The 17,842-nt window shown below is 35.3% G+C and overlaps 1 protein-coding gene across 1 annotated transcript; it reads right to left on the reverse strand.

Annotated features, from left to right (window-relative positions):
* Positions 1–13,249: 13,249 nt before the first annotated feature.
* On the reverse strand, positions 13,250–17,842 carry LOC107951436 (peroxisomal nicotinamide adenine dinucleotide carrier). Its single transcript, XM_016886505.2, has 11 exons — positions 17,474–17,842; positions 17,302–17,379; positions 16,896–16,970; positions 15,629–15,759; positions 15,398–15,452; positions 15,060–15,170; positions 14,716–14,784; positions 14,541–14,648; positions 14,366–14,434; positions 14,162–14,216; positions 13,250–13,620 (listed from the first exon to the last, which is right to left on the reverse strand). Exons 1-11 carry the CDS (start codon positions 17,552–17,554, stop codon positions 13,427–13,429), a joined length of 1,026 nt encoding a protein of 341 aa, XP_016741994.1. The 5' UTR covers positions 17,555–17,842; the 3' UTR covers positions 13,250–13,426.

Genomic DNA, 17,842 nt, shown 5'->3' on the forward strand with positions numbered 1-17,842 from the left:
TGATATTTTGAAATTATTATTGTACTTTTATATAATATATTTAATAAATTTAGAAATAATAAAATTTGAATTATTTGATATGTTTTGAATTAGGGGTGTTGACACCATTTTTCGGATGAAAACGGGGTCGACTTGGATTTTGAAAATGAAAACGGGAGTAATAGGAGTCGCCACCAATCCTTTTTAATAGGTGTGATTGGATCACCTCGAAAATGGTTGTTTTTAATAAACAATTTGATTTTATTAAAACAACAAGTTTGGTTCACGAAATTCAGAAAAACGGGTTCGGGAGTCGGTTACGCACGAGGAAGGATTAGCACCCTCGATACGCCCAAAATTGGTACCTAGTTGATTACTTAATGTCTTAATGTTGAAAATTGAGAACTTTGAAGAATTTCAAAAAAAAATACGATCCTTGTATTAAAACATTAAAAATTTTTAGGAAAATGGCATATTTCACGTTATTCGAGAAAAAAAAATCATATCCAGTAAGTTAGGACACAATGTCTCGAATTTTCGATACGCTAATGAATGCCAAAATTTTATTTATTTAAAAGATATTTTATTATCTCGGGTTTAGGAAAGGGATCATGCCCCGTAAGTTAGGACACGATCTTTTCTTAATTCCCGAGATCATTTAAAAACTTGAGTTTGAAAATATTCGTATATTTAGATTTATCGTGAAAATTGAAACCCAATAAGTTAGGGTATGATCTTCTCGAATCTAAACACGAAGTGCCATTTTCAAAACAAATTTTGTTATATCGAGTAGAATGAAACACGGCGTTGTGATAAAAGAAATGTAAAAACGGATGACATTATTAATGTACATAGCAAACCTAATGAATACGGTGGTGTGAAGATGATGCGAGCAACAGTAACTATAATAAGATAAAATAAAATAAAATAAAATAAAAAAGTCAAACCCATAATATACAAAACAAATAGATAAACAAATAATATTAAAACATTCTAAAAAACAATAATAATAATAAAACATAAATAAATAAATGAATTAAGAAAAAGAGTAAAATTATAAAAATGAGAGGAAAAAGAAAAAAAGATATATATATGTAAGCATGTATGTACATATTAAATATAAAAAACGTGTACATATATATATTATGAAAATGTATATATATATAGATATATAAATAAAGCTAAAATAATATATTACTAATTAATGTATTAGTACAATAGTAATAAATAAAAAGAAAATAAAACTAATAATAATTAATAATAGTAATAATAATAATAACCATAATAATAATAAGCTAATAATAAAATATAATAATGTAATAATGAGCAAATAAATATAAAAAGAAAATATAAGTATGACAATAAATAGATTAATTAATGATAACAAAATAAACACAAATGGACTAATCAGGGATAAAATAAAAGTTAGAGGCTGAAACTGAAATAAAATAACTACGGGGGACCGATTTGGAAATGTACGAAAGGGTGAAGGGCCGAATAAGAAAATATTCCAATTATTGGGACACGTGTCCCTTCATAGGACTCGGGACTAAATCAAAAACATTAAAATAATTTGGGCGAAATTTATAAAAAATAAAAAATGCCAATAGGACCGGATTGAAACACCCCAAAAATGCGGAAGGACCAAATGGGAAAATAACCCAATTATCAAAACACGCGGATCCTTCGGGTCGGAGCGGGTCGGTTCGCGGGTCCAAAGCAAAACGACGTCGTTTTGGGCGTTATGGAACTGGGCCAAAACGGCGTCGTTTCACACGCCTATATATTCAAAAAAAATTTCAAAAATTTCATTCTTCTCCCCTTTTCAAAAAAAAAACCCGAAATGCTCTCTCTCCCTCCCCTTTTCTCTCTGAGCGCCGGCCCAGGGTCCGGCCGAGAGCCACCGCACCGGCCGCCGCCCTCCGGCGCCGGCGCCGCCGTGTACGGCGGCGGGGAGATCAAAAATCTCCCCCTTTCTCTCCGATGACTCTCCTCGGCCTCCTGAGCGCTCCGGCACCACCGGCGAAGGTAAAAGTCTTTCCTTTTTATTCTTTTATTTTGAATATAAATAATAAAATAGCAAGAAAAAGAACAAAAAGAAAAAAAGAAGGCCACCACCTTAAGACACGATTTCGGTTCTTTTACTTCTCAAAATGTTGTTTTTCTTTTGCTTTTGATTCACTAGTGTTTTTTCCTACAATGGTTTGCAATCGGTTTCTTTATACCGAAACAAAAAAGATGAAAAATCCCCCCTCTTCCATAAACTGCTCCCTTAGGCTTTATAGCCGATTACAATATTAAGTAAATGTGGCTACTGTTGCTTGCTGCTTTTTTTCTGCTCTGTTCTTTTTCTTTTGATTGCAGGCGCCAGAGGAGTTGGTGGTGGCGTGTGGGCAATGGCAGAAAGCAGGTGAACGGCGGAGCAGGTAAGGAGGCCAGGGGCGTGCGGCGCTAGGCTAGGGTTAGGGGGATTAGGTTTGTGGGTTTGTTTGCCTGGGCCGGGCGAAATTGGGCTGCTACAGCTGCCCCTCTTTGCTCGTTGTTGTGTAACGAGAATAGAGCAAAGACCAAGAAAGGCCAATTTTGCCCGGTCTCGCCTGTTTTGGACTTGTCGTGGTGCTTTTCTTCAAGTAGCTTCACTCCAGTCCACTGTGTCTTGTTGCTTCAATCCATTCCACTGCAACTTCAGAGAGATATGACTTGTAACTTCAATCCATTCTGTTGTAACTTCAGGGGGTAAGGTCCATCATTCTGACCCGCTTCACTGCAACTTCAGGGAGATCGGACTCATATCTTCAACTTGTCCCACTACAACTTCAGGGGGATAAGATTCGTTGTTTTCAATCTATTCCACTGCATCTTCAGGGAAATAAGACTTGATGCGACCTACTCTGCTGTAACCTCAGAGAGATAAGATCCTTTATTTTAATCCACTCCACTGTAACTTCAGGGAGATAGGATAGTGTCTTCGATCTGCTCCGCTGTAATCTCAGAGAGAAGATCTCTGGCTTCAATCTGATGTAATCTACTCTACTGTAACTTCAGAGAGATGAGATCCTTTATTTTAATTTGATGCGATCTACTCTACTGTAACTTCAGAGAGATAAGATCTTTTATTTCAATCCGCTCCACTGTAACTTCAGGGAGATAGGATAGCATCTTTGATCTGCTCCGCTGCAATCTCAGGGAGATAAGATCTCTGGCTTCAATCTGCTTCACTGTAACCTCAGGGAGATAAGATCTGAAATTCTTCGGTCTACTCCACGGTAACCTCAAGGAGATAAGACCTGATGCGATCTACTCTGCTGTAACTTCAGAGAGATAAGATCTTTTATTTTAATCCACTCCACTGTAACTTTAGGGAGATAGGATAGTGTCTTTAATCTGCTCCGCTACGGCTTAGGGAGACAAAATCTGTAACCTTTAACCAGCTCCAATGCAACCGATGGAGGCGAGGCTTTGTCTTTGATCTGCTTCGCTGTTAATGCAGGAAGGCAAGATCTTTGTCTTCAACCAGCTCTATCACAACCGAAAGAGGCAAGGTTTGTGTCTTCGATCTGCTTCGCTGTCAATGTAGGAAGGCAAGATCTTTTGTCTTCAACCAGCTCTATCACAACCGAAAGAGGCAAGGTTTGTGTCTTCGATCTGCTTCGCTGTCGATACAGGAAGGCAAGATCTGTTGTCTTCAACCAGCTCCACCACAACCGAGAGAGGCAAGGTTTGTGTCTTCGATCTGCTTCGTTGTTAATGCAGGAAGGCAAGATCTGCTGTTTTCAACCAGCTCTACTACACCCGAGAGAGGCAAGGTTTGTGTCTTCGATCTGCTTCGCTGTTAATGCAGGAGGGCAAGATCTGATGTTTTCAACCAGCTCTGCTACACCCGAGAGAGGCAAGGTTTGTGTCTTCGATCTGCTTCGCTGTTAATACAGGAAGGCAAGATCTGCTGTTTTCAACCAGCTCTGCTACACCCGAGAGAGGCAAGGTTTGTTTTCGATCTGCTTCGTTGTTAACGCTGGAAGGCAAGATCTGCTTCTTTAACCAGCTCCACTGCAACCAATGAAGGCGAGGCTTTGTTTTCGATGTTCACTGATTTGTTCTCTAGGGAACATGACCTGTATGTTCTATTTTATGAACCTAATTGTGCCTAGAGATTAGGATGACATGATCAGAACGAATCAAATGCTCCTAACTAGATGTGTATGAATGACATGCAAAATGTCATGAAAATGATTCCTTAATGCTTAGGTTATCATCACACAAAAGCATATTAAGGCTTTATAACTGACGTGCTATACCACCTTCTTGCTCGGCTAGCATATCCAAAGAATCACTTAATCCGATTGCCCTCACGGTAAACCTTAAAGTTTAATCCACTAGGGCACAAAATTTGTACGATCATTCTCCCTCTACAATCCAAGGGTAGAAATATGGTTTTTCCTCAATCCTCTTTTATCACAATTCAAGGATATAGGATCTTAATCTTTCTGGTCCCCCTTACACCATTTCCAGGGTGTCGCTTCAAAGACTCATGCACAAATGAAGGCTCTCTTCTCCGAGGTAACCTCTTCCTATTGCCTAGTGATCATTGCTTGCTTGTTTATTTAAGATTTTTCATTGACACGACATCTTGTCCTTTTGTTCAATCAATGCATTTGTCAACAAAATCCAAAGAGAAAGTCCAAACCTAGACTCTTCCTTCTCAAATTTCCAACCTTCAAATTTGGCATGTTCTAAACAATAGTCCTGTTTCAGGTTCCTGTATTATTTAGAAACTTTTCAGAGTAATATGCAAAACTTCCTTTGTGAAAGTATTATTAGTCCATTAATCATTATTCTAATGCTTGCAAAAAGGTCATAACAATGGATAAGAATAAAGTTGGTTCTGAGCATAGCTCGAAAGAATAAATTATCGAAAATAGTGAAGAAGGACAACAAAAGAATTAATTGGGAATGTATATCTTGGAAAGAAAGAAAAAGTATTCCAAGAGTAACATGAGAATTGGGTGCCCCAGATATCACAGCTTGAACTTCTCTATACAAACTTTCTGAAGACCCTTTTGAGTTGGACATGTGTTTAGGAGATCTACAATACTCTGTCAATGTTCCAAGATGTTGCATATCCTTTCCTGTTGATTCAGGCATGGTAAGATCAACACATGCCTCAATATGAACAAAACTTGAGCAGCTTATATCACCTCATGCCTCATTTTGATCAGTATTTGAGCCGCCCTTTTCGGGTTTTCAGCTCAGATCCCCTTTGGCCTAAGGCGCCCTTTGCGGGTTTTCCCCTTAGCCTCTCCATTTTTACTCTTTTCATTTTCCATTTTCATTCTTCATCTTTTTCTTTCTTTTTTTTTTTTTTTTTTTTTTTTTGAACTTCATTGTCTTACAATACAGTGACAAACTGTGATGTCTGATTTTGAACCGATTACAGCCCTCAACTATCATGTTGTCATTCCAGTTCAATACATTTTCCCATACCATCATCTTTGGAATTCTATATTGGCATATGATGACATTGACGCATGCTGTAGCCTTTCTCCATTTGATGAAGTAATTAATGATCTCAATAGTGAAGCAATGCCCATTAGAAACCTTCGATAATGGTGATGTCCATGCCCCATTTTGCTCAAAATTTGAGTCACCATTTTTGGGTTTTCAACTCAAAGCCACTTTTGGTCACAAAGCGCCCTTTTGGTTTTTCGCCTTGGCCTCTTCTTTTCTTTTCTTTGCTTTTCATATTTTTATTTTGACTTTGATTAATTTCTCTTTTTCTTTTTATTTTTTATTTTGATTTTGATTTTATTTTTTTCTTTTCCCTTGTTTTTTGAATCGGATCTAAACTCCTGGGATTAGGCAAGTCCTTGTTATCCCCTTCAAAGGATCTTCTCTGATATCGAATTTCCTTTATAGAGCCTTTTAGGGCAAAACTACAACTGGAAACTTTTGATCTTCTTCTTCTATCGGGATAAAATCCAGCAACATCTTGAAGGAATAGACACTCGACTTCAAACGGGCAAAGCTATGCTGAATTGACGAGAACGGTATTGCCCCGGCAAAGAATTGCATCGTTCGCACTGTAAATTTCTGACATCGTGCTGTTGTGCAGGTTTTATTATAAGAATCGAGGCATACCCTGGTATGATCATACAAAGTCATCTTTGACTTTTTCGTCTCTATAGGCAGGTCAATTCTAGTCTTCATCAAGCTCACAATTTCTAATGATTCACTAAGAGGTAGGATCTGTTTATCCTTTTGTTCTACCATCCTCAACAAGCTACGATCTGTGTCATCTTTCAAAGTCGTGAGATCTCTTTAAACACATATCTCGCTCAAAAGGAGGTTCTAAGTCTGTAGCAGTGTTATTCATGTCGTTGATATCCAGGGACCTATTGTAGGTACAAAATAATATATAAAGAATGTGTGAATTTAAGAATAATTATCTGCACAGTATGATTATGAATGAACGAAAGAATGATTTGGATGGAAGAATAAAAGAATGATCGATGAAAAAAATATTAGTTCAAAAGATCGCAAAGATGCATTCCATTAAAATAATGACGTTCAAACATAAGCCTTTTCACAAAAGACTTCTTGTTGCTCTAGGCTGAAAGCAACAAGTGTGTTTTGAATATTACTCTGAGTAAGCTCTAAATACTACAAAGGTTTCTTTAGAACACTCCCAGGTTTATAAGGGCGAACACCTAATAAGATCCCTTTTCAATTATGCCTTCATATATGTGAAAACTTCCCCACACTTTCTCATATATTGCGTTCACCCCATTGTTAATCATGATTGGGTGGCGAATTTTCTGCACTAGATGAATCACCAAACTTGACGACACCCATGTTGATGAGCTTTTCAACCAGTTTCTTGAAGGCTATACAGTTCTCTATGGAATGCCCCGTATTTCCCGCATGATATTCGCAATGTGCATTCGCATCGTGCCATTTGGGGTACGGTGGCTGTGGAGGTTTCGTGTAGAGAGGGGCGACAATACGTGCGTTGAATAAGCTTTGATACAACTCCTTATATGCCATCGGAATTGGCGTGAATTGAAGGTTCTCAGTGCCTTGCTTCACATACGATTCTTGTCTAGATGAACCTTGCTGACTAGTAATCACCTTTCTTGGCTGTGTAATCGATTTGTTGTAGGTGTTCACATTGCTCACATCATTTTCCTTCTTCTTCAAGTCTGACCTTCTATTATTCTCCCCAGCATCAATCTTTCCACTTCTCACGGCACTTTCAATCATTTCACCGCTCATGACTATGTCTGAAAAACTCTTCGAAGCACTTCCTAACATGTGGGTGATGAACGGGGCCTTCAATGTATTGATGAAGAGCATCGTCATTTCTTTCTCAAGGAGTGGCGGCTGAACTTGAATAGCGACCTCCCTCCACCTTTGTGCGTATTGCCTAAAACTTTCATTAGGCTTTTTCTCCATATTTTGAAGGGTAATTCTGTCAAGGACCATATCAGCTACATGACTGTATTGTTTCATAAAGGCTTGTGCTAAATCCTTCCAAGAGCTAATCTGGATACGCGTCAATTGATTGTACCACTTAGACGCTGCCCCTGTGAGGCTATCTTGAAAGCAGTGTATGAGCAGTTGGTCGTTGTTGACGTATCCGGCCATACGCCTACAGAACATAGTAATATGAGCTTCTGGGCAGCTGGTCCCATTATATTTCTCGAATTCCGGCATCTTAAATTTGTAAGGAAGTATCAAATCCGGAACTAAACTCAGATCTTTCGCATCTATTCCAAGAATGCCGTCGATACTTTCTATCGCCCTAAACTTCTCTTCAATCCATTTCCATTTCTCCTCAAACTGCTTTGGTAATTCCTCCTTCATCTTGTCTTTCTCCGCTACTTCATCGAAGTCCGGGACAACCAGATTATCGTCAGGATTAGAACCAGATCTGACCTGAAGGTTCTTCGGTATTGAAGCGTCACCTTGAAAGTGCTGAGGTCTAATCGAGACAGAAGATCTTCGTGGATGTGGTTCAATCTGAATTTGCGCTTGTGGTGGCGTGTATCCTGGAGAAAAAAGTGGCTCATCATTGTTTCCTTCTTCATCGCAAACCACAGGATTTTTCCTTTTATCCACTCCCTTGGTTATTAATTGCGTCAATTTAGTCATTAGTTCATCCTGAGACTCCTTCATCTTTTGTGCCATGTCTTTCTGGATCTTTTCCATATGTTCTTTCATTTGCACCTGTAACTGGTTTTGCATCTCTTTTTGCGTTTGCTCCAGTTTCTCTAATCTTTGATCCATTTCTTTGGCTTTGCGACGAGTACCGTAAGGATGTTTGGTTGATTGGTTTTCCAGATTAGCTGAAATAATTTTACATAATTAGGGTCACTTCGTGAAAGTCTAATGCATATGATGCAATGCAATGCAAATGCATGAAATAAACGCCTAAAGAGACGTTGATTCTGATTCAATTACATTTAGGAAACTTTTCTAGAAAGCAAATTCCCTTACATAAAACGGATACATGTACGACCTCACCCTCATATTCCAAGAAACAACATCGGTTTTTTCTTCATCCGCATGTTTGAGGTAATCTCACCAAAAGATGCCATTGCTAGCTCATTTTCTTGATCTTGGTCGCGATCCATCATCTGCCCATCTTCATAAGGCTTGTCAGCTTGTTGAAGGCTTTTGGACAATCGTCTCGAATCCCCAGGCCACCAAGCAAGGTTACGAACTCTTCCATCGCCATTCTTGTGTTTCTCAGAATATGTTTGGGAAGTCGTATTGTTTTCCACTTTATCAAGGAATTCGTGTTCCATGACAAGCTTTCTAATTTAGTAATTGGATTTGAATCCATATCTCTTTCCTAAAATGCAAATGCAATGCAATCATAATCAAAACAAAACAAGATCGGTTAGTAAAAAAAAGAAGCAAACAAGGAAAACAAAAAGTACCTAATCAGGTAGATACTAGGGGTTTGGAGTGGCTCTACCTAGGTTAAGTTCCTAAGTCTACCATATGAGGGTTGGTTCTAAAGTAAGGGTACCCGAACCAGCAGATTCCTCGATCCTCACCCATTATAGGCTCATACGGACTGAGTTCAGTTCAGGGGAATACATTTCCCTATGGCCATGCGGAGATGAAAATCTCACGAAGACATAGGTACGGATATATCCCGAAAGCGATTCACTATCCCATGCGGAGGTGAAAACCTCACGAAGGCGTAGCTTCTCACTCCCACTTAAAAAGGGTGTGACCAACGGTCATGCAATGCAATGTGCAAAAATAAATCTGAACTTAAACACAGCAATTATGAATCACAATGACGAAGATCATAATAAAAATACAATGAAAGGATCGTATATTTAAACTAAGTTTTTGATTTTTTGACAAAAGGACAAAAAGTAATCAACTCATGGCTTGACTCTCGTGTTTCCTCCCCAGTGGAGTCGCCAAGCTGTTGACACCATTTTTCGGATGAAAACGGGGTCGACTTGGATTTTGAAAATGAAAACGGGAGTAATAGGAGTCGCCACCAATCCTTTTTAATAGGTGTGATTGGATCACCTCGAAAATGGTTGTTTTTAATAAACAATTTGATTTTATTAAAACAACAAGTTTGGTTCACGAAATTCAGAAAAACGGGTTCGGGAGTCGGTTACGCACGAGGAAGGATTAGCACCCTCGATACGCCCAAAATTGGTACCTAGTTGATTACTTAATGTCTTAATGTTGAAAATTGAGAACTTTGAAGAATTTCAAAAAAAAATACGATCCTTGTATTAAAACATTGAAAATTTTTAGGAAAATGGCATATTTCACGTTATTCGAGAAAAAAAATCATATCCAGTAAGTTAGGACACAATGTCTCGAATTTTCGATACGCTAATGAATGCCAAAATTTTATTTATTTAAAAGATATTTTATTATCTCGGGTTTAGGAAAGGGATCATGCCCCGTAAGTTAGGACACGATCTTTTCTTAATTCCCGAGATCATTTAAAAACTTGAGTTTGAAAATATTCGTATATTTAGATTTATCGTGAAAATTGAAACCCAATAAGTTAGGGTATGATCTTCTCGAATCTAAACACGAAGTGCCATTTTCAAAACAAATTTTGTTATATCGAGTAGAATGAAACACGGCGTTGTGATAAAAGAAATGTAAAAACGGATGACATTATTAATGTACATAGCAAACCTAATGAATACGGTGGTGTGAAGATGATGCGAGCAACAGTAACTATAATAAGATAAAATAAAATAAAATAAAATAAAAAAGTCAAACCCATAATATACAAAACAAATAGATAAACAAATAATATTAAAACATTCTAAAAAAACAATAATAATAATAAAACATAAATAAATAAATGAATTAAGAAAAAGAGTAAAATTATAAAAATGAGAGGAAAAAGAAAAAAAGATATATATATGTAAGCATGTATGTACATATTAAATATAAAAAACGTGTACATATATATATTATGAAAATGTATATATATATAGATATATAAATAAAGCTAAAATAATATATTACTAATTAATGTATTAGTACAATAGTAATAAATAAAAAGAAAATAAAACTAATAATAATTAATAATAGTAATAATAATAATAACCATAATAATAATAAGCTAATAATAAAATATAATAATGTAATAATGAGCAAATAAATATAAAAAGAAAATATAAGTATGACAATAAATAGATTAATTAATGATAACAAAATAAACACAAATGGACTAATCAGGGATAAAATAAAAGTTAGAGGCTGAAACTGAAATAAAATAACTACGGGGGACCGATTTGGAAATGTACGAAAGGGTGAAGGGCCGAATAAGAAAATATTCCAATTATTGGGACACGTGTCCCTTCATAGGACTCGGGACTAAATCAAAAACATTAAAATAATTTGGGCGAAATTTATAAAAAAATAAAAAATGCCAATAGGACCGGATTGAAACACCCCAAAAATGCGGAAGGACCAAATGGGAAAATAACCCAATTATCAAAACACGCGGATCCTTCGGGTCGGAGCGGGTCGGTTCGCGGGTCCAAAGCAAAACGACGTCGTTTTGGGCGTTATGGAACTGGGCCAAAACGGCGTCGTTTCACACGCCTATATATTCAAAAAAAATTTCAAAAATTTCATTCTTCTCCCCTTTTCAAAAAAAAAACCCGAAATGCTCTCTCTCCCTCCCCTTTTCTCTCTGAGCGCCGGCCCAGGGTCCGGCCGAGAGCCACCGCACCGGCCGCCGCCCTCCGGCGCCGGCGCCGCCGTGTACGGCGGCGGGGAGATAAAAAATCTCCCCCTTTCTCTCCGATGACTCTCCTCGGCCTCCTGAGCGCTCCGGCACCACCGGCGAAGGTAAAAGTCTTTCCTTTTATTCTTTTATTTTGAATATAAATAATAAAATAGCAAGAAAAAGAACAAAAAGAAAAAAAGAAGGCCACCACCTTAAGACACGATTTCGGTTCTTTTACTTCTCAAAATGTTGTTTTTCTTTTGCTTTTGATTCACTAGTGTTTTTTCCTACAATGGTTTGCAATCGGTTTCTTTATACCGAAACAAAAAAGATGAAAAATCCCCCCTCTTCCATAAACTGCTCCCTTAGGCTTTATAGCCGATTACAATATTAAGTAAATGTGGCTACTGTTGCTTGCTGCTTTTTTTCTGCTCTGTTCTTTTTCTTTTGATTGCAGGCGCCAGAGGAGTTGGTGGTGGCGTGTGGGCAATGGCAGAAAGCAGGTGAACGGCGGAGCAGGTAAGGAGGCCAGGGGCGTGCGGCGCTAGGCTAGGGTTAGGGGGATTAGGTTTGTGGGTTTGTTTGCCTGGGCCGGGCGAAATTGGGCTGCTACAAGGGGTGTTCAATCGGTTAACTTAACATTAACCGAATTAACCGACATTTTAAAATTTTTAACCATTAACCGAGCCAAAATTTTTTCAAAAAAATTAACCGAACCAAAAATTTTTCAGTTAATTCGGTCGGTTAACCGAATTAACCGAAAATTATATTTTTTTAATTTTTGGTTAAAATAAGTATAAAATTAACCGAATTAATCGAATTAACTGAATTACCCGAATTACTCAAATTAACCGAATTAATCGAATTAACGGAATTATTTGTATAAAATTATATGTTTTTTATTTTTATTTTTAGTTTTAGATTTTTATTTTTATTTATTAAATTATTTGTAACTTTTATGATTGGGTTGGGTTGGGTATTTGGGTTAATATATATTAAATTGGGTATTTGAATTTATGTTAGATTGAGTTTGAGTGAATAGTGGGCTATTTGTATATTATAATTTTATTTATTAATTTTTATCGGTTAACCGAACAGTTTTAAACCGAATTAACCGTTAACCAAAAACTCAAAAAATTATTAGTCGACTCCTAACCGAATTAATTCGGTTAACCGACCAATTAACTTAATTTAATCAGTTAACCGAATTTTTTCGATTTTACACAAATTTTGCACCACACCCCTATTTTGAACCCATCCATGTTCATTGTGTGGTTTATTTTTGTTTAATTCATTTCCTCTAGGGACTGCTGCACATGATCTTCACCTGTCTATTTTATTTAACATTATGAAGATTGGCCTATTTACTTTTGACTTTATTAACAAATTCACCTTTAGATTGGTACTTTAAATTCTTTAAGAGGTATTTAACGTACCATATTATTTCATTTTTTTTAAAAAAAGTGTATGAATAATTATCATAAAATTAATAGTCTAGAAATCAAATTTAAAGAGAGATTTAAATTTGATTAAAATGTTATAAATTATTGTAATTTTTATAAATTTAAAATTTAACCTCTGTAACTTTATTTTAAGTATTTAATTTTTTAATTTTTTAAATTTCAAAATTTAAACACCATTAAATTGTTTTCATTAAATTTGTTAATGTAACATTTTGAAATATAAAAAACTCACTTAATAATCATGTAATAAAAAATGTTAAATGAGTTTGAATTCAACAAAATAATTTTATCAATATCAACAATTGAACTTTAATTTTGAAATTTTAAAACTAGAGTAATTAAATTCTTTAAAATAGTACATATATTAAAATTAAAATTTACAAAGATATTTTAACCCTAAATTTTAAAAGGATTACATTGTTTTTTTATGTTTTAATTATTTTCGCACTTACTTTTTTACTCTCACCAAAGAGGGGAAATGGTTTTTGCTCTAACCTTTCTTTTTTACTTCTTGTTTTCCCTCTTTGTTCTTCATAAACAAAACAATTTACCTAAAATTGATGTACAAAATTTGAACACAAATTAAATGTTGGGATTTCCAAATTCCATTCAAATATTACAGGTTTATTTCAAGGAGTAATAATATTTATAATATATATTTTTTAAATATATGCTATAGTTTTCTGACCAAACAACAAATTGTTGAAAATAAATGGAGGATGAGTAGGGGAAGAAGCATACTAGTTTTTCTCTAAAGAGGCTTTGGTTTCATGTTATTAATGCAGTCTTTAATAAGCAATAATCGAACACCCTTGACGAGTTCCTCTTTAACCATGAACAACACGGCAGCTGCGAGAACGCTCTGTATGATTTTCGTGTTCATGCCTTTGTAAAAACCGGCGAAGCCTTCGTATCGGATCATCTTTAGAATAGCATCCAGAGTCCCTATATTGATTCAAATGATGGAAAATATAACAAATTAATCTGAAAATCGAGACATGGAAATATGGTTTCGTCATCAGCTTTTTTTTTATAAAGACCAACTCTGATGCAGTAACATTATCAGGTTGCCACTGTTAGGTGTTCGTACATAAAGACCCCAGAAGTTTTGAGCTAATTGTTAGACCATTCTATTAGAAATTGGATTGCATTTTGCCCCTCTACTAAAAAAATAGGCAAATTAGTCTTAGATCAAATAGCAAACTAGTCATTTTGTTAAAAATTTTATTGTTAAAAATTAGTTCTTGTACATCTGCATAAGCATGCCACGTGTAACTGCATGGTTATTCCATTAACAAAGCCAAGCCAGTTTTTAACATAAAGAACCAATTTACTTTTCAATTTAACATACAATGACTAATTTGCTCATTTTTTGAGTAAATGGTGTAAAATACAATCTGACTCTTAATACAGGGGCCTTTATGATACTTTTACCGCTAATTGTTCAAATATTAGTATAATGTAAACTTGAGATAATGATTTGTACCTTTGTAATGATGCCGTTTGTCCCCGGTTATAACCTGTTTAGCTTGAAGCCTTGACTGTAAAAAGCAACAAGGAAATGGGAAAGAACGCATTTTTTCTTTATTTCGTAGTCTTCTAAGACATTGATTCATAAAATTTATTCAGAATGGTCAAGAACAAGTTTTCTCTTCAGAAAAATGCATGTCTACATGTCATACAATCATACCTTTACAACGAGAAGAGGATATGTCACAACGGTAGCTCCAAGTTTGGCCAAAGCTCCAAGAAGAAATATCTAGAATAATAGGACAGTTCGTGCTGAGATTAAAATCTAGAGAAGACGAAATTCTCAAGGAATGCTGACATGATTATTAGTAAAGGGAGATTAACTCAGAGTCAACCTCCAAAGCAGTTACTCCATTGTTGCCCTGCTTACTAAGAGCTCGTCTTTTCTTCAACTTCTTCAACATCGTTTCATACAGCATAAATTGTATAGACGGATTGCTCACCTGAGAGAAACATCAAGAACAATCAATGAAACATGCATAAAAGATGGAAGGGTCACGTCTTACATACCATTATCAGTGTTGGGAATACACCTTTCCAGAAACCCAATAATCCAGCTTCATCATAGACTTCTTGAATCTACAAGTACTCCATTTGCAAAAGCATGTAAGAAAATCTAACATTTTAGTTGAAATCAATAAGAACAAAGATTCAAAGTAAGAAATCCAAAATTTTAAGCTATTTATGAGTACTGACCAGGCCAGTATAATAAAACGAAACTCCATGTCCAAACAATAAGAAAATATTTATAATATAATATGACCATTGCTGTTTTCACCGCCTTGAGATAACTTGTATGAGTTTCAATAAGTGAATTACATAAAGAACAATATAGATGAAGTGACTGTGCATACCACATGGTTCGTTCCATAAGAAAGAGGCTCAATGACCGGAAGAGCTGTTTCCTCTGGAGAAGTCGTTGCCAACCTATTAGAATGGTCTTTCTTAGAGATTTTTGTGTGAGTCTGCATTACAATGTGTTTAATTTAAACATGAACAAACATGTAAACTAAACAAGAAATAGAGATTCTCAAATTGCATGTGTAATTTAGAACTTGAAAGAAATGCAACTCTTTGTGTAAACTAGAACAAAATAGCAGATGGTAAGCATAAAATGATGCTGGGCACAGTGATTAAGAACACATTTAACACATTCAAGGGGCCATATTTTCTCAAGGCATAATTTTTTTACCTGCATGCGTGTCACAACAACCCAGATAGGATTTGTCAACAGAACATTTACGCACCTACACAGACAAATGGTTAAGCATATATTAGCTCACAGACATACAAAGAAGAGAAAATTACTACTCAATTGAGGATATTATGTGAAAGTAATTCGCACATATGCTTTAAATTTCATGTAAGAGCTTTTAAAAAGCTGATATGGGGCAAACATTAGAAACACATAAAATTTGATTACCCAGATAAAGCTGCTACAACAAGTGAAGAAAGCATCCCAACTGATCCATCACCAATCCCTTTTTTCTGGCTTAGAAGTGCTGCGGTTTCAGCTTTGTTCCTGAATATTTGATAGAAATAATAATAAACACCCTGTATGATAGAAATGTGTAAGCCTTATGAATCCAGAAGGAAAATAAACAAACAGAATTCAAGTACTTAGTCACTCAACGAAAAGAAAAACAGTTTATGAAAGCCAAAAACAAGCAATCCATTTCAACGATAGATCAATAAGAAATCCAGTTTGAAAACATGCATAAAGAGTGTAGTTAAGAAACAAAAATGGCTCCATGCTCATAAGATAGTGATCAAGAATTTGATTTAGCTCAATAGCAACTTAACATCAATAAGAACATGTCAGTCCTAACTTGTATGGTAATTAATCTCATACCAGTTACATTTTGGGTTAGGGAACACGGTATTTCTGATATTCTTTTCATAAATATTCCAGCTACAGTTTGAATTTTACATGGAATATGGTATTCAAGATATTGGTTTTCAAAAATATTAACAAAACTAAAGAATAAAGAAAAAAATCTAGAAAAGAAAAAAAGCACTGGTACAGATCTGTCATCAAATGGGGAATTTTAGGGTGATCTTCACTAAAAAAAACTTAGAAAAAGCTTTTACCAAAATAAATAAGATTTATCAATGTTTCTGAGAATTTACTAAAATTAGCCTTCCACCAAAATATCTAAGGATTTACCGATATTTCTGTGGATTGACCAATTTTTCTAAGAGGTTTAGTAAATTCTTAGATAGTTTGGTAAAAAGCTTCTCCTAAGCTTTTTTTTAGTGAAGCTCACCCTAGAATTTTCCCACAGGGGACCACTTATCATTTACATTGAAACTCGCAATGCATTTATCAGTAAGTTCTCTTAGCCGGTTTACAGTAGCAATTTGCCAAATAGAATACATCCAAAATGAACGATTCTCAAGGTAAAAAGCACGAACACCTCGGGGGAACTACCAATACTAAACTGGGTGCATTCTAACAATTCTTAAGTTCATAAATCCACTTCTATCTTTTCCCATCACTTTCTCAGCAACCAAACAAACAATGAAACAGTGTAAAACAAGTAAAAGGGGAAAAAATTACTTCCCACTTCCCATCCTTATTAATAGAAGATTCAATTTCATTTATTTCACTTGGCAACATTATCATTACTGAAATTAAACCAATAAAATAACAAGAACAATCATGCTATATAAATCTAAAAGGTTATCACCTGAGAAGCAGCTGTACCAACTAAAGAAGGCGTTAAGCCTCCATATAACCGTTCCCATCCTTCTTGTTTTACAACCTATTAACAAAAATAAGCCAAAAAAATAAAATAAAATCAAAACTAAACACAAAATTACTAACACTCTTCACTTGTTACTGCAAAATCAAAACCAAAAATTGATAATAATAATAATAATAATAATAATAATAATAATAATAATAATAAAGGAAATCGTTAAGATACAACATCAGTAATAATCTAATTACTAATATTCAAAAAAGAAAGTTGAAAAATCAAACAAGTAAACAGTGGCTAACTTAAAACAGCTCAAAAAGCATATTCCGTTAAATATTCAGAACTTTCCGCTAACTATAACGTAAAGCCGTCAACTATTTGAGGAAAAAAAAACCTGGCACATTTGTTCAATGGTGCCGACTTTCCGTTTCTCTTTCTTGAGATCACGCTCTGTTTGTTGACGAGCATTTACCTGCAGGTCAAAGCAAAAAAGAGTAAAATAAATTTAATTAGAAAATTTTGAATTTGAAAACGGAAGTAAAAAAAGAAGAAGAAGAGAATCGTACAGTTTGAAGAGGATATGTGATGATTTGAGCTATGATCCCTCCACCGGCTCCAGCTAGTCCATTAATTAAAGCGTCCGACATCGTTTTTTGATCCCCGAGAAAAAAACTAAAAACTTTCTCGAGAAAATTTGGTGTTTGAAGACGTGTTAAAGAGATCTAAGGATTTTTTGAGAGGGAAAATGAAAGAAAGAGAGGGAAAAAAAAAAAAAGAGAAACAGCTGAGGGTATCTGTGACTTTGTATGTAGCGACTAGCGAAGAAGCGTACAAGACATTGCAATTTTCTTTTTTATTTTGCTTGTTTTCGTTCCCTTTAAGAAAGCAAATGAAAGGGATTTTGGATTTTTTTTCTTCAAAATATTAAAAAATTT

This window comes from Gossypium hirsutum, chromosome A10, assembly GCF_007990345.1.
Source record: "Gossypium hirsutum isolate 1008001.06 chromosome A10, Gossypium_hirsutum_v2.1, whole genome shotgun sequence".
In the NCBI taxonomy this organism is placed as follows: Eukaryota; Viridiplantae; Streptophyta; class Magnoliopsida; order Malvales; family Malvaceae; genus Gossypium; species Gossypium hirsutum.

Bases quoted from the DNA above. Each gene is read 5' to 3' on its own strand.
- LOC107951436 (XM_016886505.2), bottom strand. From the start codon at position 17,554: ATGTCGGACGCTTTAATTAATGGACTAGCTGGAGCCGGTGGAGGGATC. The intron at 14,435-14,540 runs GTTGACTCTGAG...CTATTATTCTAG, and splicing joins ATGGAGTAACTGCTTTGGAG to ATATTTCTTCTTGGAGCTTT. The intron at 14,217-14,365 runs GTATGATTGTAT...TGCTTTTTACAG, and splicing joins ATCCTCTTCTCGTTGTAAAG to TCAAGGCTTCAAGCTAAACA.